At 50.0% G+C, this 27,939-nt stretch overlaps 1 protein-coding gene across 5 annotated transcripts in view; it reads right to left on the reverse strand.

The window, feature by feature from the left end:
• Positions 1–27,939, reverse strand: part of SEPTIN6 (septin 6) — a 47,758-nt gene that overhangs the window by 3,935 nt on the left and 15,884 nt on the right. For 3 of the 5 annotated variants that reach the window (XM_007669600.2, XM_029067419.1, XM_029067418.1), the window contains exons 3-9: positions 22,095–22,290; positions 20,306–20,492; positions 19,546–19,707; positions 9,023–9,119; positions 8,182–8,350; positions 6,923–7,055; positions 5,426–5,616 (exon numbers count right to left, since the gene is read on the reverse strand). In XM_007669600.2, coding sequence (XP_007667790.2) covers positions 5,426–5,616; positions 6,923–7,055; positions 8,182–8,350; positions 9,023–9,119; positions 19,546–19,707; positions 20,306–20,492; positions 22,095–22,290 — 1,135 coding nt within the window. Of the gene's footprint in view, positions 1–3,218; positions 3,264–5,425; positions 5,617–6,922; positions 7,056–8,181; positions 8,351–9,022; positions 9,120–19,545; positions 19,708–20,305; positions 20,493–22,094; positions 22,291–27,939 lie in introns of all 5 variants that reach the window. The other 2 variants (XM_007669601.2, XM_007669602.2) reach the window with 1 other exon arrangement.

Below are 27,939 nucleotides of genomic sequence, written 5' to 3' on the forward strand. Positions count from 1 at the left end.
CTTTGAGACCCACGAGTCTTTAAATAGGAAGATGTTCTGGAAAAAAATATCAAAAACCTAAACTTCAAAGTCCCCGGAGCAGATATAAAACCCCAAGCCTCACCTGTGTCTCTGAAAATAAAAAAGCAGACCATACAAGCCAACCCTGACCCGAATCAGAAGGCAATCAGAGGACAAATGCTCGTTATGTGTCTGCTAACTCTGTTGGATTGTACTCTTCCAAGCACTGAGTACAGTGCTCTGCACACAGTAAGCACTCAATAAAAACTATTGAGATCACCAAGGAGAGGGGCTTGAGCATTTCAGAAGAAAGGGGCTCCAACTCATAATGGTATTTATTATTATTACGGATAATAATAAGACTAATAAAAAATGGAACGTTCGTTAGACACACCCTGCCTCCTAGGCAGAGCAGCTGGGAAGCAGACCCTTAAGGCGCTTTGGAAATCGAGGCAGGTTCCATGCAAGGAAGTCCGGGGCCTAGGTCCCCGTGGCCGGAGGCCCCGCTCCTTGGAGTGATCCGGCCTGAGTGAGACGTGAAGGAGGCTGCAGGGGTCCCATGAGCAACTCCCAGGCTGTGGGGAGGCAAGTATTTCCTTCAGAGCAGCATGGAGGCTGGGCCGGGGCTGGGGCCAGAAGGATACTGCACTGGTTAGAGAGTGCAGTGCGGCGGGAGGGCCAGGCCAGGCTGGGGAGGGGAGAGGCCCAGACCAAAGGGGTAACGGCTGGATGCCTTGCCCCTGGCTGGACCCACCCTTGGGCTCTGGCACTCGGCCCGAGGCAGGGCAGGGAAGGTGCGAGGAAAACCCAGGAACCACATGTGGCAAGGTAGCAGGGATGTGGGGAAGGAAGGGGTGAGGGGCCGGATCTGGTGAGGAGGGGAGGGGTCTACAGGAAGCCCAAACTGAAAATGAAAAGAGAAGCTGGGTTAATGATTGGATGGATGAACTGAAAAAAGCGTAAAAAAACAAACAAAAAAACCACAGTCACTAATGAATAAGCAAATAAAAAGGTGATTGCTGATTAATCAGTTTTTTGGGACCAGTACTCTTGTACAACACACACACACACACACACACACACACAAAAGGAGCCAACACCACAATCCCCTCAATGCCCCCCTTAAAGAAAAGCTTTCATTTCCTCCCTGCTTAGGCCACCCACTCTGGAATCCTTCCTCCCTGGGGCTTATAGATATGATTGAAAAAGTAGGACTTTTGCATTTCCTTTTCTGCCCCTGCCACTCATCCTGGGGAGGTATGAAAGCAATTTGGGGAAGCGAGGGGTTCACCTGGAGCAAACAGCTGGGGTACAGCTTTAGTATCACACTTAGATTTTTCATTTCCAGAGCCAGATCTATCCCCGTTAAATAGCAGCTGCTAAATACCTCTAGGTCAGATTTTAAAGGCTCAAAAAGCACACGCATGACTGTTGTTATGGGTCTGGGTTGATATTCATCAAAATGAGGTGGAGTTTTTTTTCTTGGGAGGGAAATAGATTAAATGGACAAACCTTTTTTCCTTACTTATTTGTGGGCATATCTCTGTATCTGTATATAACTCACAAATAAATGTTGATAGCCACGTACATTTTCTCTCTATCTCTAATAGAGACATACACATTCCATTAGCAAAAATGACCCTTCAGAGGCACTGCCTGCAATTGTTTGCTGTGAACAAAAACTTTCTTTGACTCTGAGCCCAGTGTACAGCTACCAGGAGTGGCTGAAGCCATCCAAAAACAACAGTGAACAATAATCTTCTGGGGTGTCCTCTGTCACCTGCCCCCCCCCCAGTTTCTGAATGAGTGCCATTAGGTTGGGGGCTGACAGCCCAACATCTGCTTCCTCTGCTTCACCTCACATCATCGCTGTCAGCCAGACAGCGCCGTCCCTCCTCAGGGCGGCAGGCTCAGTGACTACCCCTCCAACCCCATGAAGGGGCTGACTGATAGTTTTCTGCGTGATTCCTTGGGCAGCGAGAGGCACCAAACACTGAGCTACAGCTTCTTGACGGTTTGGCTGGAGATGAGACTACTACTTACTCTGAGAATCCCAGGGAAACTAGTTTCCAACCCACTGCCCCGTGAAGGGATTGAGTCCAAAGGACAGGCTGGGAAACCAGGTTCTGTGAGTTTCCCTCATTTCCCCTAATGTCTCCCTGGAAACAGAAGAGAACTGTTCTCTCAGACCCTGAAGAGAGCCATATACAGTGAGCATGCCCACTCTGAAACTGCTCTCTCTTTTTTTTAAATGGAATTTGTTAAGCACTTACTATGTGTCAGGTACTATACTAGCACTGGGGTATATACAAGCTAATCAGGTTTGACACAGTCCATGTCCCACAGGGGACTCACAATCTTATCTCCCATTTTACAGATGAGGTAACTGAGGCAAAGAGAAGTGAAGTGACTTGCCCAAGGTCTCAGCAGACAAGTGGCAGAGCCAGGATCGGAACCCAGGTCCTTCTGACTCCCAGGCCTGTGCTCTATCCATTAGGCCATGCTGCTTCTCAATCCCTCTAGAGGATTCATCCTGCACCCTGCATTCTGGATGGAGGTTATAAGGCCCAACTTTGCTTTTGATCATTCACTCTTTGGTGTTTCTGGCAAACTAGAAATTGAACCTTTCCAAAGTTCTCTCAGGTGGTTCAGCTCCCACCAGGCTGTAGTTTCCCACCTTCCTGGCTTTTAGGAGTCAGGAGACTAGTTGAGTTTCTAGACTTGACCTTTCAGATTAGTCACACTCTGATGTACCCTTGGGACAGAGCCAAAGCAAGCTTATTTTCCCAGTTTCCATCTGCAAATGGCCGAGGAGATCTAGGACCTGAGCATATGGACCAGGCCCTGTCAAGCCCCCAAGAGTGCACTGTGGCTGTTGCCCTGACTGCAGAAGCCCACAGGGACTGTTGGGGGTGACAGTCTGGAAACAGGGTTGCATGAGCCTTGGATTCAATCTGACTAAAAACCCAGGCTAACTGACCAGATCTGTTTGCCAACAGGAGTGTACCTCAGCTGAATCGACTCTTCCAGTAACCAGCTGTCTCCAAGCCAGGCTCATTCACACTTCAGCCAAACATCCATTCCCTACCCCTGTCTTTGCTATCAGCCCCAGAGATGACCCCCGAAGGAGCCAGAAGGAGGCTCCCTTTCTCGGAGAGAAATATAAAAATTGCGTCTTGCTTCCCACTGCCGATTCTACACGAGTTAATGAAGCTTACCGGGGCACTGGGGTTCATGCAGCATGCAGCAAACAGCAGGGTTAACTGTAAAACAGTAAGAGCCGATGAAGATGAAGTGACGACAAGGGCACACAAATCATCACGAGCAACCGCAAGTGGCCGAGGTAGAAGTCAGGGGAGCAGATGGGGGCTGTGCATCCTTGGTCCCTCTGAGGGATTCATCTGAGCCAAACCCTGTCCACCCATGTACCATGTATCTCGAGGCCACTTTTGAGAAGGGTTCAGGGTCGATCCACGGGACAGACTCACTCCTGAAAAGTTTCCCGTAATGTGTAATTCTGCCTAGCTATCCCTAATTTTCCAGGTGAAATCTAATGGGCATGCCACTTACACATCCTCTGGAGTGGGACAGATCTTCACAACTGTCCACAGAAGGAAACGGGAGGAGCGAGGGCGGGGCTGAGAACTCAAACCCTTGGGGCTTTCAGCCTGTTGTTTATCCTTTGAGCCACAGATATTCAAAGCCCCTTGGGTCTCAGAGGCCATGAGTTTTAATTCTGACCTCTTCCCTCCACCGCTCCTAATGTTCTCTTTTCCAAGGGATCTGCCAAGCCAGGAAGGTGTGAAGAAGGGAAGAGTTACCGTGAGCCTCAGCTGAGGGTTGGGGAAACCTCTCCAGAGGAGAGAGAATGGAGCATTCACCCCCTTCAGAGACAGGTCAAAATTCCATTACTATCGATTTTACTTATCTCGAATTGTCCTCGATGAGGGATGCCTATAGAACACTGACTTTCAGAAGTCACTGTTTGCCCAGAAGACAGTATATGGAGGGTGGCTAAGATGAAACCTCTCCTTCTCCTTCTCAAGATCATAATTATAACAATGATCATATTAATAATAATGATAATAGTGATATTTGTTAAGTTCTCACTATGTGCCACAGACTGTTCTAGGCACTAGGGTAAATAATCAGTCCCACGTGGAGCTCACAGTCTAAGAAGGAGGGAAAACAGGCATTGAATCCCCATTCTGTAGATGAGGGAACTGAAGCACAGAGAAGTTAAGTGACTTGCCCAAGGTCACAAAGCAGAACCCTGGAGGAGCCAGAATCGGAACCCGGATCCTCTGATTCCCAGACCCGGATTCTATCCACTAGGCCATGCTGCTTCCCTAAGATTCCCTCTCAGTTATCATGCTGGGTTCCCTTTTAGTTCTGAAGAACTCGTAAAGCTATCTCAGGAATGAAATGAGGACAGAACTCCCTCTGGGTCTGCAAATTCCTCAGAGGAGCCTGGAGGGAAAGCAGTCCAGAACATGAAACTTGGTCTCAGACCGCTCCTGAGACAGGTCAAACACTCTGACAGAACACAGGGATGATCTATGAGTGGGATCAGCGGGCTGGAGAAGACAGACTTCAATCTTCCCTTAGAAATCCCTAGCACCATCGTTTCCGGGAGGAGGAGCCAATCCTCCCTTCTTGCCCAGTGAAAAATGCCCCAGATGAGTCAGTTGGAAGCAGTTAGAGTCCCCAAGCCAAAAAGCAATCCCATTCAGTAAGCTCTTTCAGACTGTGGTGGGGGGCAGGGTGAGGGGGATCTAAAAGAACTAGTGACCAAGAACTAGTGACCCCATTCCCGCCCTTTGGCTGAGCAAGCTCTGAAGATTCTCCCATTCCTGAGGGCTCTGAAGCCAGGATGAAAGACAGGGAGCCTTGGCGGCCAAGGCTGCAGTCACGCTTGGCTGGCTGTGACCAAAGCTCAGGCCACCTTCCCGGGTGTGCCGTCTGAGACGGAGAGTTGCTCCCCCAGTGGCACAGCCACACACACGCCTACCAACGGCCAGTAGTGGCTGAAGGAAAATTCAATGTGTCTATAGAGAGGGCAGCCTCTCTGCTCCTGGCTACATTCTGCTGGGCCTTGTCCACACTAGGGGATCAGCTATCTTTGGTCTCCATCCACCGCCATTGTCAAGAGGTGTGTCCTCAGAGGGGCCTAGGTGTCCCCGACACCTGATACGCTTGGGTCCCCCCCAGAGCTCCAGTACCTTGCAGCTTCCTGGAAGGAGGCTGGCTGGGATGACCTCTCTCACTACTAGGAGTTCTGCCAGTTCCAAAGGAGGGAAGCCAGGGAGCCAGCACCTGGCCAGGACAGACTCACCCCCCCAAGCATGCTCCTTGGGAAGCTCAATGAGGAGGCAGAGACAAAGTCCCTCCTTCACCCCAACACTCCACCCCCACCTCCACTTACTTCTTCCTCTCTTTCTCTCTTTTCAGGGTCTGTGATCCACCCGCTTGCTGACCCTGGCAGTACTGCAGCTCTGCCGCTGTCTTCCGCTGCTTGAATGTGTTCATTTCATCGTCTAGTGACTTCTTCTTATCTTCCAGCTTCTTCTTCTCATCTTGGTGCAGCTTCTTCAGGCGGTCAAATTTCTCATGCAGCTGAAAAAGAGGGTCGGGTGATTGGGCGGAACCCCCACAGCCCTGGGCAAAGCCCTACCAGGTGGCAGGGAGAGGGAGAGGAGGAGGAAAGTAAGCTTGTTGTGGGCAGGGAACGAACCTCTACCCCTGTTGAACAATAATAACAATAATAATAATTGTGGTATTTGTTAAGCGTTCACTGTATTAGAAGCAAATTCAAGCAAATCAGGTTGGACACAGTCCCTGTCCCACATGAGACTCACAGTCTTAATCCCCATTTTACAGATGAGGTAACTAAGGCACAGAGAAGTGAAGTGACTTTTCCAAGGTCACACAGCAGACAAGTGGCATTATGAGTCCCCCTGAGGGACAAGGAGCATGCCTAATTCCCCGATGTGTATTCCTCCCCAGAGCTTAGTAAAGCACTCTGCATAGAGTAAGCGAACAATAAATATTATTACCGCTCTCTGAAAATTCAAGGCCTATGATTTTATTCTTCTGCCTTTTTATATTTGGCGGGTGATGTCCAGAACAGTCAGACTACATCTCTGGTAACTGTTCTAGTGTTCTGGCTAACGGACCTTGGATTGTGTGAAGAAGGAATACTAGTGGGAAGCAGTGTGGCTCAGTGGAAAGAGCCTGGGCTTCGGAGTCAGAGGTCATGGGTTTGACTCCCAGCTCTGCCACTTGTCAGCTGTGTGATTGTGGGCAAGTCACTTAACTCCTCTGTGCCTCAGTTACCTCATCTGTAAAATGCAGATTAACTGTGAGCCTCATGTGGGACAACCTGATTACCCTACATCTACCCCAGCGCTTAGAACAGTGGTCTGCAAATAGTAAGCGATTAACAAACAAATACCAACATTTTTTAGTGGGATGAAGCCCACCAAGGTTGGGGTGTGGAGCATGAGTGTCCTTTCCACCTCTGAACCCCTAATTCATCAATCAAGAAAGCAGCAGACCAAAGAGCCCGAGATTTTCGGGGACCACAGAAAGGAGTCAAAAGAAAACAGGAAAATCAAGCTTGTCCAACACTGGAGTCTGAGTTTTCAGAAACCACCCCAGGGTTCCCCAGTTGGGAGCTGGTGTCCATTCCCCCTGGCCATGGCCAGAGGCTGCCAGATCCTAGAGAATGTGCCCTGCTCTGGGGCAGCTGAAGTGGGATAGCCAGAGGAGGGGAAGGAGGGAAGGAATGGAGAAGGCACTGTAGGAGAGGAGGAATGAGGGGAGGGTCCTGGTGGTTTCACCTTCCCCCTCATCTCGCCACCCCCCAACCTCGGCCCCCAGTCGCCTTCCCCACCCAGCCAGAATCTGGCCCCATCGTTACCTCTTTCTCTGCCTCTTTGAGCTCCGCTTCCTTCTCTTTTACTCTCTGGACAAACATCTGTCTCATTTCCTCCTCCTTTTTTTGCAGCTCACCCAGGAATTCATTCCTTTTAGCCTCATACGTCTCCTGTAAACTACAGATAAAACCGGATTATCATTCCCTGTGTCCCCATAGGACCCCGATCTGTTGAAAGCCGTCTCCAGAGACCCTCCCAGCTCAGGCTGGATTCTGAGAGACCCCCCCAGCCCCACTGGTTGACCAGTGGCATCGATGGCACCATTTACACTTCCCCACTCTTTCCATAAAAATCATGACAGGGCTTGGTGGGGGCAAGGGGTTCAAACCCATCACCTCTACTGCCTCTGTTGTATCATACTCTGCTAACTGCTTAGAACAGTGAGCTGCACACAGTAAGCGCTCAATAGCCACTCTGATTGACTAATCTTTCAAATAGACAAACTGTGGTCTGCAAAGCAGCGTGGCTCACTGGAAAGAGCCCGGGCTTTGGAGTCAGAGGTTATGGGTTCGAATCTCCGCTCTGCCACTTGTCAGCTGTGTGACTGTGGGCAAGTCACTTAACTTCTCTGTGCCTCAGTTACCTCATCTGTAAAATGGGGATTAAGACTGTGAGCCCCACGTGGGACAACCTGATTCCCTTGTGTCTACCCCAGCGCTTAGAACAGTGTTCGGCACATAGTAAGCGCTTAACAAATACCAACATTATTATTACCTGCTCTCTGCCCAACCTGTAAAGGAGGCAGAGGGTGAGGTGGTGGGTCCATGAATATAGGTAGTTCACATGGAAAGGAGTAGTCATGGACTAGATTTGATTTAAAGCAGGACACGCTGGATCCCATAAACTAAAGTAGCAGCAGGACCCAGTGGAAAGAGCTCAGGTCTAAGAGTCAGAGGACCTAGGTTCTAATCCCAGCTTGGCCACTTGTCTGCTGTGTGACCTTGGGCAAGTCATTTCACCTCTCTGTGCCTCAGTTCCCTCATCTGTAAAATGAGGATTAAGACTGGGGGTCCAATGTGGGACATGGACTGTGTCCAACCTGATTAGCTTGTATTTATCCAATGCCTGGACCATAGTAAGTGCTTAACAAATACCATTTAAAAAAACCAAAAAACCAAAACATAACAACACAGGGAGAAGAATGGGCCAGATCTTGAGCTGGCACCCAGTGTCAGGGTTTTGAGTCCAGCAGGTGGTCCATGCCGCCCACCTGCCCTGGAGGAGATTGCATAGGGGTCTCTACCTGAAGGGTTTGCTGTCTGGGTCTGTGTCCTTGAAGCCCATCTCCTCCAGCTTGCAGCGCCGGTAGAGCTCGTAGTGGCGGGCGTGGGTCTGCTCCCGCAGGTCCTCCATGTTCACGCGGATCAGCATCTCCCGCAGCTTCACAAAGTCACAGTGGGACTCGTTTTCAACTGCAAGGAGGAGGTCGGGGGTCGGTGGGGAGGTGGCAGCGCTGGCAGAGCGCTGGTCCCCAAGGTCTCTGGCCCACGCCCCTCCTCAGCCAGAACGCACACCAGTCCTGGGACATGGGGTGAGGGGCATCCCCACAGCGATCTACCACTGTGGCCACCTCAGGGTCCATCGTCAACTGCCCAGCATGGGCCGGGGGGGGGGGCCCTGCTTAATGACCTCTTACATCCTCCCATCCTGGATGTCTCAAAGGACCAGGAACCCTCCTGCCCATGAACCACCTAAAGCACACGCACTCACATGTGTATGTGTACACACACACACACAGACACACACACACACAGACACACACACACTTGCTTTCCTTTTGCCTTTCTCCCAAACCTCTCCACAGCCTTCTTTCAATCACATCTCCTTCCCTGGCAAACAAGAGCAGCTGCTCATTTTGAGGCAGAAGGGGGAGACTGAGGACAGGCGGCTCATTGGTCTTGTAGATGTCAGATTCTTGGTCAGAGGCTGTGGGGTGCAGAGGATGGGGGGAGGGAGCGACATAACGAGACTTGGTGGCTTGCACCCGGGGTGCCATCCAGGGCGCGGAGACTGGATGGGAGGGACGGGGCTGGCAGGGGAGGTGCACAAGGGGCTGGCCACCATGCTCCCTGGCTCTCGCTCACCCTGCACGGTGCCCCAAGGGTACTGCCGGGCCTTCATCATTTTGTTGCCAATCTTCAGCTCCTCTGTGCTGCCGATGACGGCGAACGGCAAATGGGCCTGGAAAATAATTCAAACGAGGGTTCGGTGTTTCTGCTCAGGGGCACCATGCTCATGCCCGCTCATGCCCAATTCCTCCTCCTTCCATGAGTCTGGACCTTCCATTTGGATCCAGACCGTCTCTTGGACCTCCGACCCTTGGGCCACTTTGGCCCTGACTAGCCGGGTGCCGGCTTCTCGCTCGGTCTGCAAACCCAGCTCCATGAGTGTGGACATCGGGTTCCTCTGGTCAAGAGACCACCCCAGGGTCCCCCTTAGTTGTGTGATGTGCAGGAAATTGTGGAATTTAGGAGACTGCGGGGCCGAGACATACATTCATCCTGCAATTCAGGGCCTCTGTGTGAGGGTGCTCATTCCAGAAGGGGGCACCAAAGAGCTCCCATGCAGGCTGAATGTATGGGGGGGGGCACTTCTTGACTCATAATAATAACAATAATAATAATAATAATTTCCCCTCATGCCCCCCTTGCCTCTGAAATCTCAGGGGCACCCCCAGCTCCTAATGCCTAAATGAGAAGCAGTGTGGTCTCGTGGACAGCACATGGGCCTGTGAGTTAGAAGGACCTGGGCTTGTGACTGTGGGCGAGTCACTTAACTTCTCTGTGCCTCAGTTACCTCATCTGTAAAATGGGGATTAACTGTGAGCCTCACGTGGGACAACCTGATGACCCTGTATCTACCCCAGTGCTTAGAACAGTGCTCTGCACATAGTAAGCGCTTAACAAATACCAACATTATTTAATACCTGCTCTGCCACTAGTCTGCTGTGTGATCTTGGGCAAGTCAGTTGGCTTCTCTGTGCCTCAGTTCCCTCATCTGTAAAACGGGGGTGAACCCTATGAGCCCCAAGGGGAACGTGGACTGTGTCTGACCTGATTAGCTGGTATCTACCCCAGCGCTTAGGGCCATACCTGGCACAAAAAAGCATTTAACAAATACCATAAAAAAGAAAATGCCTTCCCATTGTATGCAGGTAGCTGGGGAACTCTCTCTCTCTCTCCGTCTCCCTCTGTCTCTCTCTTTCTTCCACCACCCCCAGTTCCCACCCCCGATTTAGCGGTGACCTGGACTGAACCCTGTCATTCGACAGAATTGCAGCCATCTCTGGCAGTGCTGCCCAGGGAGCAGCGTCTCGCTCCAGGCCTCCTTACAGCCACAGCTGCATCTCGAGCCTCCTCCTACCCCCTCCTCCAGCTGGCCAAAAAACTGAAAATGCAGAGAGAGGAGCAGGAAGATGAAATCGGCAGCAAGAAGTGCCGGACACAAATGCCAGCTGAGCCTGAATTCTGCAAACAGGAAGCCCTGTCGAACCGAGAGAGGACACTAGAAAAGGTCAGGGGCTCTTGCAATCAATCGTATGCATTGAGCCGCTTACTGTATGCACTGTACTAAGTGCTTGGGAGAGTCCAATAAAGCAATTTCACAGACACATTCCCTGCCCTTCCCTCCAAGACCAGTTAGTTTGGCTTGTGCTGGGGCCCAGCACATCCTCACAAGGCAGCCCCAAGGCTCTCGGGCCTCAGTGGACCCTCCATCTCAGGCACCTGGGGGTGCGGTGAGGGGGGCATGCCATGGACAAGCTGAAAGAGAGCTGAGTCACACCAAAGTAGACCAGACCTCACTTGGGAGGGCTCTGAGGGCTGCCTTCTTGGGACACAACTGCATCTGGGCAACAACCACCCAGGGAGCTCTGGATCGCGGCCAGTTCAGTCAGGTTCTCATCTAGTTCTGCGGGTCCCCACCCTCATTCCCAGGGCCTGCCCAGTCTGAGACAGGCAGAGACCATCACTGGGCTAGTCCACTTGGTGGTTTCTAGGGAGGCAAATTGGTGACAGACTCTCCTGAAGGAAAAGTCCACTTGAAAGCAGGTCTGGTTCAGCCCAGAATCCCATGTGCCAATAACAATCTGAGGGGGTTAGTCATCATATACACTTATGAATGAAAGGAAACTAACTATAATGTACATACAGGCTTGGAGTGTGGTCTCGTGACTAGAAGAACTGAGCTTCTTTTTTTTTTATAGTACTCATTAAGCGCATAATATGTGGCGGGCATGGAGTGTGCTGGAGTAGATACAAGCTAATCTGGTTGGACAGAGTCGACGTCCCACATAGGGCTCACAGCCAAAATTGGAAGGAGGAGGATTTAATCCTCATTTTACAGATAAGCGAGGCACAGAGCAATGAAGTGACTTGTCCAAGGTCACATAGCAGGGAAGTGGCAGAGCCGGGATTGCAACCCAGGTACTCTGATTCCCAGGTCTTTGTTCTTTCCACTAGACCAAGTTGCTTCTTCCAAATAGCCACTGCCATCCTAACTCATCCCATTCTACCAATCCACAGTAACCAAGAGAAATAACATGCCTACCTCGCAAAGTAGCGAGCCCTCATGGAAAGAGCACAAGAGCACACTCCTGAAACCTGAGCTTTAATCTCGACTCTTTCACTTGCCTGTTGGGTGCCCTTGGGCAAGTCATTTTAACTTCTCTATGCCACAATTTCCTCATCTTGTAAATGGGAATTAAACATCCCTTCCCTGTAGCACCCCATTTAGACTGTGAGCCCCATGTGGGACAGGGACTGTGTCTGATTTGACTGGACTGTGAATCTGACCCTTAGCAAAGTAGCCGGTACTCTGAAAATGCTTAATACATACCACAGTTATTATCATCGTCACTATCATCATACCATATAAGAGACTGTCTAAATATTAGCTTCCTTCTAGGCCCACCCTGCAGGGGATCAGAATCAGAGTCAGAATAGCTGCACACACAGGGTCTGTGAGAGAAATTCCACAGCTAAACTGAGTTTGGTCTGATATAATCTCAAGTGTCGGGGGCCCAGACGGTCCCCAGAGACTCTCTGTAGATCACAGCCTCAGTCCAGGCCTCCTCCTGACAGCAGGCCTGGGACCCCAGCCACACAGCCACCCGCCTCTCCCTGTAACAGCCCCACTTTCCTCCCAGGCCTCCTCCTGCATCCCTGCCATCGGACCACCCCAACCCTCAGGGGAGCCAGGAGGTCCGGCCAGGAGCAGCGGGCACTGAATGGGAAGGTCTGGGTAGCCGCGATGTCTGAGCCCATCAAGGTGCTCCAGGATCCCGGTGACTTTGCCTCGGTTCGTGGGTGGGGAAAGTGCTCATAAACTCTTTGATTTGTATCCTCCCACATGCTAACTATAGTGCTCTGCAGACAGCGAGCACACAGTCAATGCCATTGATCGATCAATTAGCCTGGGGGCTACCAGCCTGGACAGCCCAGACATCCGGTGGGGATGCAGGAAGGCTGGACTCTGGCTGCCACTGACTGCGTCGGTGGTAGGTCCAGCTGCGGCCAGCTGCAGATCCCCCCGCCCTTTGGCGAGAACACAGCAACAGACAGGCCAAAGGAATGGAACCCTGGCAAAATTCAGTACGGTCCTTTGGGATCAGAAAAATCCCGGGAAGTGTTTCGGTTATTTTTATATCTGAGCCGCAGTGCCGGTGAAGATGACGAGTTGCTCACTTTTTCCAATTACTGTAATTTCATGACTAGAACTTCCCACCCACTGACCAGAGCCCAGCCCCAACCCAACTGACTTCAGTAATCTTCCATGCTCTCTCTCTCTCTCTCTGTGCCCACTCCTTTCTAATGGCGCTCAAACTCAATTCTTGCACTAACCAAGAGATCTCCCACCCGCTCATTTCGTGGAGAAACGACATGCTCCATGTGTGGGACCCGTGACCAGAGCTGGAAGCAGCATGGCCTAGTGAAAAGACCATGGGTCTAGGAGTCAAAGGACCTGTGTTCTAATCCCAGCTCTGCCAAATGTCTGTTGGGTGACCTTAGGTAAGATACTTCACTTCTGTGGGCCTGTTACCTCAGGTGTAAAATGGAGAAAAAGACTGTGAGCCCCAGGTGGGACGTGGACTGTGTATCTACCCCAGAGATTAGTACAATGTCTGGCACTTAGCACTTAAATACCATATAAAATAAAATGGGGGTCATTTGGAACTGGCAATCACCTGCCTCCAGGGACCAGTGTTTTTTTGCATTTTCAGCCTGATGATTCTGCCAGGCCCCGGCCCCACTGATCTTTCTTTGAGACGGTGGAGGATTGCCCTCCCAGCCTCTGCTCGATCATGCCATTTGGGATCCAGAGTGTGCAGCACGGCCCTGGAAATGATTTGGAATGGGCGGGTCATTCCCTTCCAGAAGAGAGAATCTCTGGGGAGAGGGACGGGGTGGGGCCTAGGGCAAGCCAGTCTGATTCCCACATGTCCGGTGCCATTTTTGGACCACCCTAAAAAACACAGGGGAAAATCCTGGCAGATGGATTTTCAGGCACCCCAGAACCTCAGAAGCAGCACTGCTGCCCAGCATTACACTCCAATGGGTGATGCCCCTTAGGACCCAGAGTTGAGGCAGAAGGGACTTCCTAACCAGCAGAGGGAAGTTCCACGGGTCTGGGAGTCAGAGATCTTAGGTTCTATTCCCAGCTCTGCCACTTGCCTGCTGTGTGATCTTGGGCAAGTCATTTCACTTCTCTGTGCCTTCATTTCCTCAACTGCAAAATGGAGAGTCAATACCTGCTCTCTCTCCTACTTACACTTTGAGGCCCCGGGAACTGCTTCTGACCTGATTATCTTGTATCTACTCCAGGTCTGAGAAGATAGAAAGGATATAATATTACAATTATTGTTGTTATTACTATTATTACCAGTAATAATCTAATAGGCAACAATGTAGATAAAGGTTCAGAAAAGCTTCTTTGCCATTGAGAAACAGCATGGCCTAGTGGGCAGAGCACGGGCCTGGGAGTCAGAAGGACCTGGGTTCTAATCCCAGCTCTGCCACTTGTCTACTGTGTGACCTTAGGCAAACCACTTCACTTCTCTGTGCCTCAGTTCCCTCATCTGTAAAATGGGGATTAAGACTGGGAGCCCCACGTGGGACAAGGAACTGTGTCCAACCTGATTAGTCTGTATCTACACCAGAGCTTAGTATGGTGCCTGGCACATAGTAAATGCTTAACCAATATCACAATTATTATTAGCAGTAGTAGAGACCCATGTTTCAGGGAGTTGCTGATGACCTCAAAGTCCCCACACAAAAGTAGACTCCAGCTCTTCTGACCCTCCAGGCTTTTACACCCACCGCCTACACTCGCCTCTGCCATGCTCAAATCCCAGCCAGAGTCTGTTGATCGTCCAACCGACCCTTTTTTTCACACCTGAGTCTTTTGGGGCGGGGAGGGGCCGAAGGGAGGGAGTGCTTACCATGTGCCAAACACTGTTCTAAATGCTGGGGTAACCCTAAACTTTTCAGATTGAACACAGTCCATGTCCCACATGAGGCTCACACTCTTAAATCCCCACTTTACAGATGAGGTAACTGAGTCACAGAGAAGTGAAGTGACTTGCCCAAGGTGGCACAGCAAACAAGTGATGGAGCCAGAATTAGAACACAGGTATCTTGGCCTGTCAATCTGATCGCTAAGAGATGGTGGGTTTATCAGCATCCACATGCCTGGCCATGCATCTCATGGCTCCCAGCACTCTTCTCCCATGGCTTTGAGGGTCAGCTTAACCTGGTTTTACCAGAAGCTATGCTGGCTGCACAGACCCTTGGACATCAATTGATCAATCAATCAATCAATGGTCTTTATTAAGAGCTTACTGTGTGCACAGCACTGTACTAAGCACTTAGAAGAGCATAATACCACAGACATGTTCCCTGCCCACAAGGAGCTTACAGCCTAGAGGAGGAGACAGATGTGAAAATAAATTACAAATATGTACGTAAATCCTGTTGGGTTGAGCCAAAGAGCCAGAAGCAAGGATGAGGCTGAAGGGAGAGGGAGTAAAGGAAATGGGGGCTTAGTCGGAGAAGGTCTCTTGGAGAATGTGATTTTAATAAGGCTTTGAGGATGGGGAGAATGGTGGACCAGATGACTGAATACTTCAAAGCCAATGGTAAAGAGCTTCTGTTTGATGCAGAGGTGGATGGGTGCCGGGAGACTGAACTGAAGGACTCTTTAGAAACATGATCCGGCAGCAGAGTGAACCCCTGGCCCATGTCCTACCTCTGGCCTGAAACACCCTTCCTCCTCAAATCTGCTAAACAATCACTCTTTCCCCCTTCAAAGCACTACTGAAGGCACACCTCCTCGAAGAGGTCTTCCCAGACTAAGCCCTGCTCTTCCTCAGCTCCCCCTCCCTTCCGCATCACGATTCGCTCCCTTTGCTCTCCCCCCCCCCCGGCCTCATATATATATATGCAAATATATGTGTATATATATATAATTCTATTTATTTACATCGATGCCTGTTTACTTGTATTGATGTCTGTCTCCTCCCCCTCTAAACTGTGGGCCCACTGTGGACAGGGATTGTCTCTCTTTACTGCTGTGTTGTAATTTCCAAGCACTTATTAAAGTGCTCTGCACAATGTAAGCGCTCAATAAATACAATTGAACATACTTGAGTGGGGACAGGCATGAGGCAGCTAGCTAAGTGAGGTGGCTGATGCATTAGATGAGGTAAGTGTTTAGATCAATGTGGTGGCAGTTTGGATGGAGAGGAAGAGGAGGATTTTAGGGATGTTGTGAAGGTAGAACTGACAGGATTCGGTGGCAGACTGAATATATAGGTTGAATGAGAGAGATGACAGTCATCCAAAAAGAGAGGTTTATACCTTAATGGCCCTTTTCTTTTAACTGGAGGCACAGGGCAGTCTGCTTCTCTCAAACTCACTCTCTCTCTCTGCCAGCCAGGGTCAGATCAGGCTACAGGGCATTTGGGGTGGTGGTGGAGGAAGCGAGTTCCACGTGGTTATGCAGGGTCTGGCAGTTCCCCACCCCACAGGGCAGCACTGAGGACAGTTTGGCTTCCATCCCTTCCTCCCACCACAAACTCAGGCCCACAGCAGCCAGTGAACAGCAGCTGATCGGTCCCCGGGCCAAATGACATCTGCTGGGAGCCAGCTAACTGTGAAGGGCAGGAAATGGAAATGCAGGGTTCCCGAGGGAGGGTAGGTCAGGGAGCGGAGCCCGGCTCTGGCCTCTTTTTCCCTTTTCAGATTTCCAGGACAAGATGTCAATGATGAGGAACAGAATGGGGCAGGAAAACGCCAAGGAGCTCACACCCACTTATATCCTTATCCTTCACCCTTACCCTGGCGCTCACGGATCTCACAGAATCTTCGAGCTGGAAGGGACCACAAGCGGTCATCTAATCCAGCACCCTGCCTCTAGGCCAAACCGCTCCTAATCCGGTCAAGGCAGTTATCTATCCTAGTTTCAAAGGTCTCCAGCCCTCCCCTCCCCAAGTAATATTTCACTCCCTATATCGTCAGGAACTTCTTTTTCATACCAAATTGTTTGTTGAGACTTTACCCTACCTTTTTAGACTGGGCTTTCTTAAAACGCTTCAAATAATAATAATAATACTTGTGGTATTTGTTAAGTGCTTACTATGTGCCAGGCACCAAACTAAGCACTGGGATGGATACAATCAAAATGGTTTGGACAGGGTCCCTATGCCACAAAGTGCTGACAGTCTTAATCCACATTTTACAGACGAGGTAAATGAGGCGCAGAGAAGTCAAGTGATTTGCTCAAGGCCACACAGCAGACAAGTAGCAGAGCCGGGACTAGAAACCAGATCTTCGGACTCCCAGGCCTGTGTTCTATCCACTAAGCCATGCAGTTTTAAATCCCCGGAATTAGTACACTGCTCTCAGTTTTCTTTGCTCCAGACTAAATAAACCCAAGCTGGTGGAAATCCTCAGGTAAGTCTTTGAAACCCCATTACTTTGGGCTGGGAGGTCCCTTTTGAAGAGTTGAAAAGTCCCAAATTGTAGAAATCGGAGAAGCAGCATGGCCTAGTGGATAGAGTATGGGCCTGGGAGTCAGAAGGACCTGGTTTCGAATCCCAGATCTACCAGAGTCATTTCCCCTATTCGCCCTCTCTTCGGTGTCACTGTACACTTGCATCTGCACCCTTTGATATTGTCTTCACCCCCAGTCCCACAACAATTATCCACATATCCTTATATTCTCCTATTTCCCCTAGCTGTAGTTTACATTAATTTCTCTTTCTCCCTTTCTCGCCTTTCTCCCCACTCCATCCCCACCTTTTTTGATATGGTACTTGGATAGCACATACTATGGGCCAGGCACAAATACTTATACTAATGATGATGATAATAATTGGGGCATCTGTTATGTGCTTACTATGTGCCAAGCACTGAACTAAGCACTAAAGTAGATACAAGATAAACAAGTTGGACACAGTCCCTGTCCTAAATGGGGCTCCAATCTAAATTGGAGAGAGAAGGGTTTAATCCCTATTTTACAGATAAGGCAACTGAGGCACAGAGAAGTGAAGTGATTTACCCAAGGTCACACAGCAGGCATGTGACAGAGCTGGGATTAGATGCCGGTCCTCTGACTCCTAGACTTGCACTCTTTCAACCAGGCCATGCTTCTTCTTTAGACTGTAAACTCCTTGTGGGTAGGGAAAGTGTCCTTGACTCTACCTTATTGTATTCTCCAAAGCACCTAGTACACTGCTCAACATACAGTAAGAGCTCAATAAATACCATTGACCGATGTTTGGCGTCACCCTGTGTCTCTTCTTCTTGGTGTTTCGACACCAAGTCATCACAGTGGAAACTGTTCCCCGCTCAGGCAATCGTATTTATTGAGCGCTCACTGTGTGCAGAGGACTGCACTAAGTGCTTGGGAGAGTACAATATACACTGTATCCGACACATTCCTTGGCCACAATGAGTTTACAGTCTAAAGTGGGTTTAAGGACCACCGAGCCCTCAGGCCCTCAGAAGAGGCTGCGGTGCGCATGTGAGCTCTGTGCACCTCCCCCATCCGGCTCCATACACTGACCAGGGCGGGAGTAGCATAATGGCAAGGAGAGGAGAGGAGGGAGAAAATTTGAAAGACGATGAGGAGAAGCTTCTCGGTTAACGGGATGGCAGTTTTTACAACAGACCCGGACCACCTTTGCCTTGAGTTTTTTTGTTGTTTTTTTTTTAAAGGCAGAAATCCCCAATCCAGTTAGGGCCATTCATTCCGACCCAGCTCAGCTCTGCCTCAGCCTCCGCTGGAACCACAGGCCATTCATCTCCTGGGATTGGCGAACCGGACAATATTAAGACAGCTCTTCCCCTCGTCTGATAAAGGAACCAGACCAGATTGAATTCCCCCACCTCAATGTGGCCATTAGTTTTCATAAGCCCCGCCAACTATGATCTCCCTCTCTCCATTTCATGTACTTCGCAATGGGGACTGAAGAGACCATCTCCACCCTTTGATTCCCAGCAAACTTACAATCTACAATGATCCCCCAAATGGATGTTTGCCTGGCTTCTTGGCAGCCCTACCTCCTGAAGCTTCCATCAACTACCCAGACCAATTGCTTCGGGCAAGGAGGGAGGCACAAACGGCCACTGCTGTGAGTCCCAGCCCTTAGAAGGTCCCTTCTTGAGGGGACACAGAAGCTGGATCACTCTCTTTCATTTTTTAAGGTATTGGTTAAGCACTTACTATATTACAGGCACTGTACTAAGTACTGGGGTAGGTACTAGCTAATCGGGTTGGACACAGTCCATGTCCCAAATGCGACTCACAGTCTTAATCCTCATTTGACAGATGAGGCAACTGAGGCCCAGAGAAATGTGACTTGCCCACGGTCACAGAGCAGACATGTGATGGAGCCAGAATTAGAACCCAGGTCCTTCTGACTCCCAGGCCCCTGTTCTATTCACTAAGCCACGCTGCCTCTCTGTACTCTCCCAAGAGCTTAATAACAGTGCTCTGCATGCAGTAAGTGCTCAATAAATCCCACTGATTAAAGGATTGATTGATTGATTGATTGATTGATTTGCCTGCCGTCTGTGGGGAGACAATGTTGGCGCTGCAATGAAACACTTGGCCTGTGGAGGCAGGAAAGGGCAGGGAGAACTTGAAAAATGTTTTTTGTTTTTTTTTAATTACTGGGAATTTCCTAAGTGGGGAGCAACCCGGTCATTATGTCATTAGGAAAAACTGATGCATCTCTGCTGAGGGAAGAAACCCCTCTTTCTGAAAGCCACTAAGTGCCTCTTCGAAGCCACAACAATAAGGACTTTTCGGTAGCGGCATCGGTAAACTGTGAATGAGCAGAACCAGAGGCTTCGCTCTCCGGCTCATGAATTACTCACACTTCTGGAAGGACGGAGGTGGGGGAAAGAATAGCTGTACACTATTCAATTCACTCCAACTTTTCCTGAACTAAAACTAACCCCTGACTTGGAAAATCAAGACTGAAAGGCCCATTGTCAGAGACTGGAGGATATAGAGTCCACGACAAACTCCTTGACCATTCTCTGCCCCCCCGAAAAAAAAGGTTTTTAGCAGAGTTTGGCTGAAATTCCTTTGGCTGACTCACATTCATGTTCCCATTGATCTCCGCCACGGACTCATCATCGGTAGGAAACTGATAGATAAGGACCCCGTTGCTGACAAGCTCGCTGGTGATTTTAATTTTGAATTTTGTCAGTTCACTCTTGGAAATGGCATCGGACTTGGCAATGATGGGAATGATGTTGACCTACGAGAGGAAAGAGACATTAATGAAGTGAGGATAGTGTCCATTCGTCTGCACAGATCCTGCCGTTGGCTGTCAGCTCCTTGTGGGCAGGGATTACATCTACCGACTCTGTTGTACTGCATTTTTCCAAACATTTAATGCAGTTCTCGTTGACAATAGATGCTCAATAAATACCATCAAGACAATCAAAACACACAAGCCCAATACCCGGCTCTAGACTAGAAGCTCCTCACGGGTAGGAAATGAGTCTAACAAATCTTTTGAATTGTAGTTCCCCAAGTCCTTGGTCCGGTACAACTAAATATGCCCAACCTGATTATCTTGTATCTACTCTAGTGCTTAGTACAATGCCTGGCACATTTTAAGTGCTTAACAAATACCATTTAATTTTCTTTTATTTTAAAAAGCGGGGTGGAGGAGAGACCATAACACATCCTTGCTCCATCACAGTACGAGCAGGAACTCAGCTGCGCTTTCTCGCCTCCTCCAACGATGCCCCTCCCTCCACCTGCATTCCCTCCCCCTTCCCCTCCAAGAATTCCCTCCAGAGAAAGGAGAGTCCTGGGGATTATCCCTGGGCCTACACCACAAGGCGTACCTTGCTGTCCAGCTTCTTCATGGTCACCAAGTCCAGCGATTTCAGGGAGTGGCCAGTGGGAGCAATGAAGTACAAACAGGCATGGATGCGGGAGTCGTGGTAACTGTGCAAGACCCGTCTGATCTTTAGCTCTTCCTGGAGATAAGTCTCAAACTGGGCGTCGATGAACTCCACAATGGGCTTGTAGCTTGAGGACACAAAACAGGAAGAACACTTCAGAGGTAGCCCAGGAGCACTACTGGTCTGGATGTTTTGGTCTTTCAAGAACCAGTTGTCGCTGGAGGAGGGCAGCAGGTATGAGTTCCCGCAGCAACTGTAGCTCTTCAGAGGCAAACCCAGGTCTCTGGATGGTCGACAGGCCTGGCATCCATCACTGCCATGCAACTTAAGAGGCCCAGGCATCAGGCCCGAAACCCTACTGTGGCCCAGGACCCCCATCTCATCGGATTACACCGAATCCCAGCTCTGCCATGTGTCTGCTGGGTGACCTTAGGCAAGTCACTCAACTTTTCTGTGTCCTCGAAGCTGGGCAACACCCAGCTGGGGTAGATCTGCCCAGCTCCAGACTGCTAAATTGGTCCATCTGTCAGGTACTTAAGGCTGGCTCTGGGCTGGGCCCCAAAAAGGTCACAGCATTAGGCTCTTTCTCATGATGCACGACCCCTGGGACTTTTCAATCAATCATAATTACCAATCAATCAGTTGTACTTATGGAGTGCTTACTGTATGCAGACCACTAAACTTAGTGCTTGGGAAAATACAATGTAACAGGGTGTGTAGACACATTCCCTGCCCACAAGGAACGTATGGTCTAGACGGGGAGACCAGGTGTTAATATAAATGATGGCTAGATTCTTTCATTCATTCATTCATTAGTATTTATTGAACACTTACTATGTGCAGAACACTGTACTAAGCGCTTGGAATGTAAATTTGGCAACAGATATCTGAGTGTTGGGTATAATCCTCCCAAAGGCCCCAGAGCAAGGAGCTGGGGGCCAGCTACCCCATCTTCTTGCAGGAAGGAAGACACGCTTCCCACCTTCCTTTGCTTCCTCAGCCCCTGAGGTTGCCCCAGGTGTTTCTGTCCCTCATCCCTTGGCAGACACCAGGTAAATGTAATGTCACAGCAGTGCTATGTCCACGTCGCTCAACAGCATGGCTTTCAGCTCCATGCCGGAAGGGCATGACTAAAGGATGAGTTGAGCCTGGGACCCTCGACTAGCCTAGGCTTTGAAGGAGTTCCCTTTCACAGGAGAAAAAAAGGAGGTATGAAGAAAAAGCTATTTTCAGAAACTAAAGCTTTTGTTGGGGTCTGGTTGGAATTTTTATAGGAAAAGAAGCCCATAAAACTACATCCTTCCTTTTGCTCTCCAATTATCTCAATTCAATTATATTTATTGAGTGCTTACTGTGTGCAAAGCATCAGACACATTCCCTGTCCACAACAAGGTCACAGTCTAGAGGGAGAGACAAACATTAATAAAATAAATAGATAAATAGATAGATAATAGATAAATAAATAGATAAATAAATAAATTACAGATATGTACATTTCCAGATATACACACACACACATATATATGTGTGTGTGTATATATATATATGTATATATATATATATATATATATATGTGTGTGTGTATATCTGGAAATGTACATATCTGTAATATATATATATATATATTTTTTTTTCCAGGTTGGAAAATGAAAAAAACAAAAAAGGACAAAAGCCAAAGTGGTTTCTCCTGGAACAGCCAAGTAGACAATAACGCGTTAGTCTCACTCACCTGTCTTCCTTATTGATCTGGTCCCCAAAGCCCACCGTGCTCACAACGGTCAGCTTCAGGCTCACGTTACTCTCCTGAAGGTCATAGGTGCTGGACTTGAGCTGGACCCCGGGCTGCGAGTGGGAGGCCGGTTCCCCTTCAAACTTGGTGTTGAACAGGGTGTCCATGAGTGTCGATTTGCCCAGCCCCGTTTCCCCTGAAAGTCAAGAGGCCATGGGTTAGAAAGCTTCCCAGCCCCCCTCAGCCACGGCCCACAGTGGGACAAATCTGGGTTAGAATTAGTCAGTGGATCATCCGGCCTATTCACTTCCCCACCCGCTCCCTTTTGCTGACTTTGAGCATCTCCCCTGGGATGTGTACATATCCTGCTCGGGAATTGGACGGGCTCCTCAATGGATCACCAGACCCTGCCTGGAGCATTCACTGAAAAAAGAACAATGCCCTAGAGACTGCGGGGAGTCGCAAAGAAAGAACAGGACACCTTTTGGGCCTTCGCAGAGCTGATTGTCAATGGGAGAGTCAGGGCAGACCCCATTCATAAAACACCAGGGGACATTCATGCCTGCTCAATTCATTTATTTTGAGCCCTCTAGCTTTAAATATTATCTCTATTTTTGTCTCCCCCATTAGAGTCTAAGCTCTTTGTGCAGATGGCTTAGTGGAAAGAGTGCAGGCTGGAGAGTCAGAGGTCATGGGTTCTAATCCCGACTCTGCCACTTATCAGTTGTGTGACTTTGGGCAAGTCAATTAACTTCTCTGTGCCTCAGTTACCTCATCAGTAAAATGGAGATTAAGACTGTGAGCCCCACGTGGGACACCCTGATTACCTTGTATCTACCCCAGTGCTTAGAACAGTGCTTGGCACAGGGTAAGTGCTTAACAAATACCATAATTATTATTATTATATGTGAGCAGAGAATGTGCCACTGAGTTGTCCAAACTTCCCAAGCACTTAGTAAAGTTCACTTCCCCAAGGGGGTGCTCAATAAACATGGCTGCAACGCCTATTACTATTGGAGAAAACAAAATGGATTCATAAGACCAAGGACACTAACCCCAGAGGGGACCAGGGTGGTTGGCGGCGGGACAGTAGCAACCATCAGCCCCATGGCTTCTGTGTTAGACAAGGTCCCTGACCCCCACAGGGCTCCCAATCTAAGAACAGAATAAGGGCAAGGGGTCTCTGACATAACAATGAAACAATAAAAATTCCAATTTTTAAGGCAGGGCCCACAGTAAAGAGGAGAGCAACAGGGCACTGGTTAGAGGGGTAGAGTTTCCAGCTCCCTTGGGCTCAAAATCCAACAGGTCAGGTGGAAGAGAGCCGGACAGAGGGTTCACAGTGCTGGTGCCCAGTGTCCAGTCACAACTGAAACCGTCCCGATTTTCTAAATCTATGGAGAACTCATGGCCTCTGCTTAGTCCCTTGCAGGCCTGCTAGCCTGGGGCAAGTTGGGGGCACAGGACTAAGGTGGCCTGATGTGGGGAGGCTGGAGGTATGGTGCTACAGCCAGTATTTTTAGTGTACATGTGTATCTGCATGTATCTCTTCACCCCTTGTGTGTCTATACTTCTCATTTGTTCCCTAGTTCAACTCCTGGGACCCCACCCTCAAAGAGAAAAGCTGGCACCCTACATAAGCAAGCCAGAATCAGGAAACTGTTCATTTCCCACAGTGTGACGAGATCCAGAGGGATGCTCAGAGTTTTGGGAGGACTCTGACCCCAGGATATACATTCGGGCCTGAGCCAGAGCTCCGGCTTAGTCCGGCCCTCGGGCCAGCGGGGGCTCCAAGCCGAGCCGAATGACTTTGGCCCTCCCCTGTCCGGGACAGCTGCGATGTCATTCTATGACCACTTTGGTGCACAGCACGGCACATGATGGGAAGGCCTTGGATGCCCACTGGTCTCCGAGCTGCACTGCTCCCTGGGCACACTTTCAGCCTCCCCTGAGCCGGGAGGAGCCCCAGTAGCCCAGGGCCGGGGCCCAGGCCCCAAACTGTCAACCCAATGGAGCTCCAATAGGATCATCCCAGGTTGGGCAAACTATCATTTTTTTTCTCCAAAACTTCTCCAGGGCCCATCCCTTCCTCTCCTTCCCAACAGCCAGCATATCGGCCTCCACACTGAGGTCCCCGACTCCAATCTTATCTCTCCCCTCTCCAGTCAATGCCTCACGCTGCTACTCAGGGCATTTTTCTAAAACACTGTTCTACTTATGTCTCCCCCCTCAAATCTCAAAGAGCTGTCCGATCCTCCCCACGTCAATCAGAAACATCCAGGCACTAGTTCACAGGCCTTCAAGTAGCTCTTGCCTTCTTACCCATCTACTGTCTTGTCCCACTTTCCCTTAGCTCACACTGCATTTCTCTCAAGCCAATCCGCTCAATGGGCCTCAATCTCAACTCTCTCACCATACCAACCTCTTGCTCATGCCATTGCCCAGCCTGGGACTCCCTCCTCCTTCATATCTGACAGATCTGAGATCTTTCCATTTTCACAGCCCTTCTGCAAGACCATTTCCTCCAGGAGGCCTTCCCTCATCACACACACAGACACACAGACACACACACATCCCCACCACCTCCCCATCCCCTCCGGTGTGCCATCGGGTGAGACTGGAGAAGCTGTTCTCCTGGCTCTAGAGAGGTGCTGATCCATCCCTTTGGAGGAAGGGAGGGAGGGGCAAGGAAGGAAGGAAAGAGAGACATAGTAATAATAATGATGGCATTTATTAAGCACTTACTATGTGCAAAGCACTGTTCTAAGTGCTGGAGAGGATATAAGGTGATCAGGTTGTCCCGCGTGGGGCTAACAGTCTTTATCCCCATTTGACAGATGGGGTAACTGAGGCACAGAGAAGTTAAGTGACTTGCCCAAAGTCACACAGCTGACAAGTGGCTGAGCTGGGATTTGAACCCATGATCTCTGACTCCCAAGCCTGTGCTCTTTCCACTGAGCCACGCTGCTTCACTCTGACTTTCTGAGAGGAAACGGGAAGGTTTTACAGCAGTGACCAAGACATGACCCAGGATTGAGGATCAAACCACTTCAGTTGGGCCCAACAGCCAAGCCTCAATCCCCCCTGCCTCAAGGTGGGACAAGGGCACTGGCTGAGCCCAGGGCTCCTGGAGCCCCTCTCAGCTACTCTCAGCTCAACTGACTGACGCAGGTTTCCCCCACGTCCCAACTCCAGGGACCAGGCGAAGCCAGTGGCCCCATCTCCGGGGTCCCAGGTCCCGGCCACATGCAGAGGCTGCTCCGGCTGCCTCCTGCTGGTCCCGCTCAGCTGGGCCCGGCCGCCAGACGCCCAGCAGCTCCCACGGCTCCCGGCCAGGAAGACTCTGTTTCCCACTAGAGCCTGCGAAATTCGTTCCCAGCAAAAAGCAGAGACCACGCTTCCTCTGCAGGGACAGAAAATATTTGAAATTTGAGGCAAGCCGGCAAAAGAGAGAATATGACTGGAGGAGCCAGCAGCCAGAGGCAGTCAGCCCTAAGTTTCTCCCTGAGGGATGGATGGGGTGGCCGGGGCCGGGGGGTGGCTGGAGGGTTGCCCACTTAGCAACTGGCCCTCACTCCCCATCCTGATATCTCGCTTTTCCCAGCTGCACAAAGGGAGACCGGGGTTCTACTCGGGGCTGCAGGGAGGAGCAGTGGGGAAGGTGAGCTCTAAATGGCTGCCAAGGGGAGTGTTCTGGACATCAAATGCTAAACACTAGCCAACCCGGAAACAAGAAACGAGGCCTGACTCGGGGGAATCTTAATGCATGCAGCATTTGAAAAAGTAGAACAAGCAGCAAGCACATAGCTGGTGGCTGTCCCCGTTTCCAATTTTCCATTAGCGTGATGGCTTTGGCTAGTTGACTTGCTCAGTCTAGGGCCTTGCCCCAGCCTCCACCCCAACCCCTGAGGGAGGACCGCATCCCCACACAACCTCCAACCCGGCAGCTGCCACTCCCGGGTCCCTCAACGCCTCGGCAGACAATAAAATGCCCATCCACTTCCGGTGGCACGTGCCTGGAAAGACAGGCAGAATCCTCTGGGATCCAACCCTCGAGGTGAGGTGATGTTGTAGGACTGGCTGGAACAACCCTCTGGTCTCCAAACAGCAGGGCAGAGCACAGCTTCTATGGCAGGGCACTTACTGCCACTGCATGTGTAGACACAAATCTACCCAAATAACACACACACACACGAGTAGGACCTTCATACTCAAAGAAGTCACTGCTGAAGGTGAAATTCACCTTCAGGTGCATATTTGGCTACAAAGGCCAAAGTGGGACCCTGTGTGCCAGTCACCATACATACACACACACAGGCTCTCTCTCTCTCTCTCCTATATTCTCTTCTGCCTCCCCGTCTCACCATCGTTACAGAGCTGCAGCTCAACAAACAGTCACTTCTTTCTTCCTCAACAGCAGCATGCTGTGATGGTCCCTCTGTAGCAATGGATTTCCAATTTTCATCTGGGATACAGCATTGCCTGAGGTTTTGTCAGACTAAACCCTTAAAACATTTCCTCTGGCCTCCTTGCTTTCGATTTCCCAATGTCCATCACACCTGATTAGCCACTGCTTGGGTATCCTGTCAGTCAGTGAGTCCATTGTATTTACTGAGAGCTTACTGTGTGCAGAGCACTGTATTAAGCATTTGGGAGAATAAAATATAACAATAGAACAGCCACATTCCCTGCTGTCATTCGTTCTCCTCACACATCTCACCCTGGCCAGATGTGTGGCGGTGAGAAGAGCTTCAGTGCTAGACCAGTGACTCTGCTCTAAGACTTTACCATTTATGATTCTGCCCCAACCATTGCTATTGAGCACAGCCCGTAAGGGTTGCTGATGAAACTGCTCTAGGAGTCAAATATGGCGCGTGTGTGATGTCTAGGTATTACAAACACTGTGGCCAGTGGAAAGAGGATGGACCTGAGAGTCAGAGGACCTGGGTTCTAATCCTAGCTCCCCCACTTGCCTGCTGTGTGACCTTGGACAAGTCACTTCACTTCTTTGTAACTCAGTTTCCTCATCTATAAAATGGGGCTTAAATCCTACGCCCTCCTAGTTAGATTGTGGAGCCCTATTTGGGACAAGGACTGCGTCCGACCTGATTGTACTGCATCTCCCCCAGTGCTTAATCTAGTGCTTAGCACATACTTGGTGCTTAACAAGTACCACAGTTATCATTACTATTGCTATTATTATTATTATTATTATTATGCTACCAGTAGAGATTTTTGCTTTCCTGGTCCAGGTGGATACAATACTTCAGTTTCCTCCCAATCTCCCGTGAGCCTGGCCAGTGCAGCAAAAGCAGGCTACAATCAGCCAAACATCTCCTTGGGTGCGTGGCTGTAGGGGGCATTCAGTTGCCGGGGGGCTGGGTGTCAGTTGTTCAAAGAACGTCTGTCTCTTGGACTCTGGATGATGCTCCAAGTATGCCGACTTGGTAGCATCTCCCAGAGGGGTGGAAGCACATTCTAATGCCTACATCCACATCTCTGGTTGCACCCTCCAGGACGGCGGCAAAGAATAAACTGAAGAGACCCAGGCCTCCTCGGGCTCCCTGCTTGACCCCAAGGGGAGGTGGCAGGGAGGGCAGTGGATGGGACCAGCCAGGCCACTGTGGAGCCGCCTCCAAATCTGAATAAGCTCTGCAGGGTGGTCAGATGTAGGCCACCCTCTGCTCCTCTTAGGATCAAGCAGGCATGAGTTCCAGGAGATTGTTTGGACAAAACTGAGAAATGATGCTTATATTAAAGACAAAATGCTTAAACATTCATTGAAGGAACTCGGGATTTCTTTGACTTAAGCGGGTGCTGGAAAGCCCCAGTGACTGACTGTACC

Source organism: Ornithorhynchus anatinus, chromosome 6, assembly GCF_004115215.2.
Source record: "Ornithorhynchus anatinus isolate Pmale09 chromosome 6, mOrnAna1.pri.v4, whole genome shotgun sequence".
Taxonomy (NCBI): Eukaryota; Metazoa; Chordata; class Mammalia; order Monotremata; family Ornithorhynchidae; genus Ornithorhynchus; species Ornithorhynchus anatinus.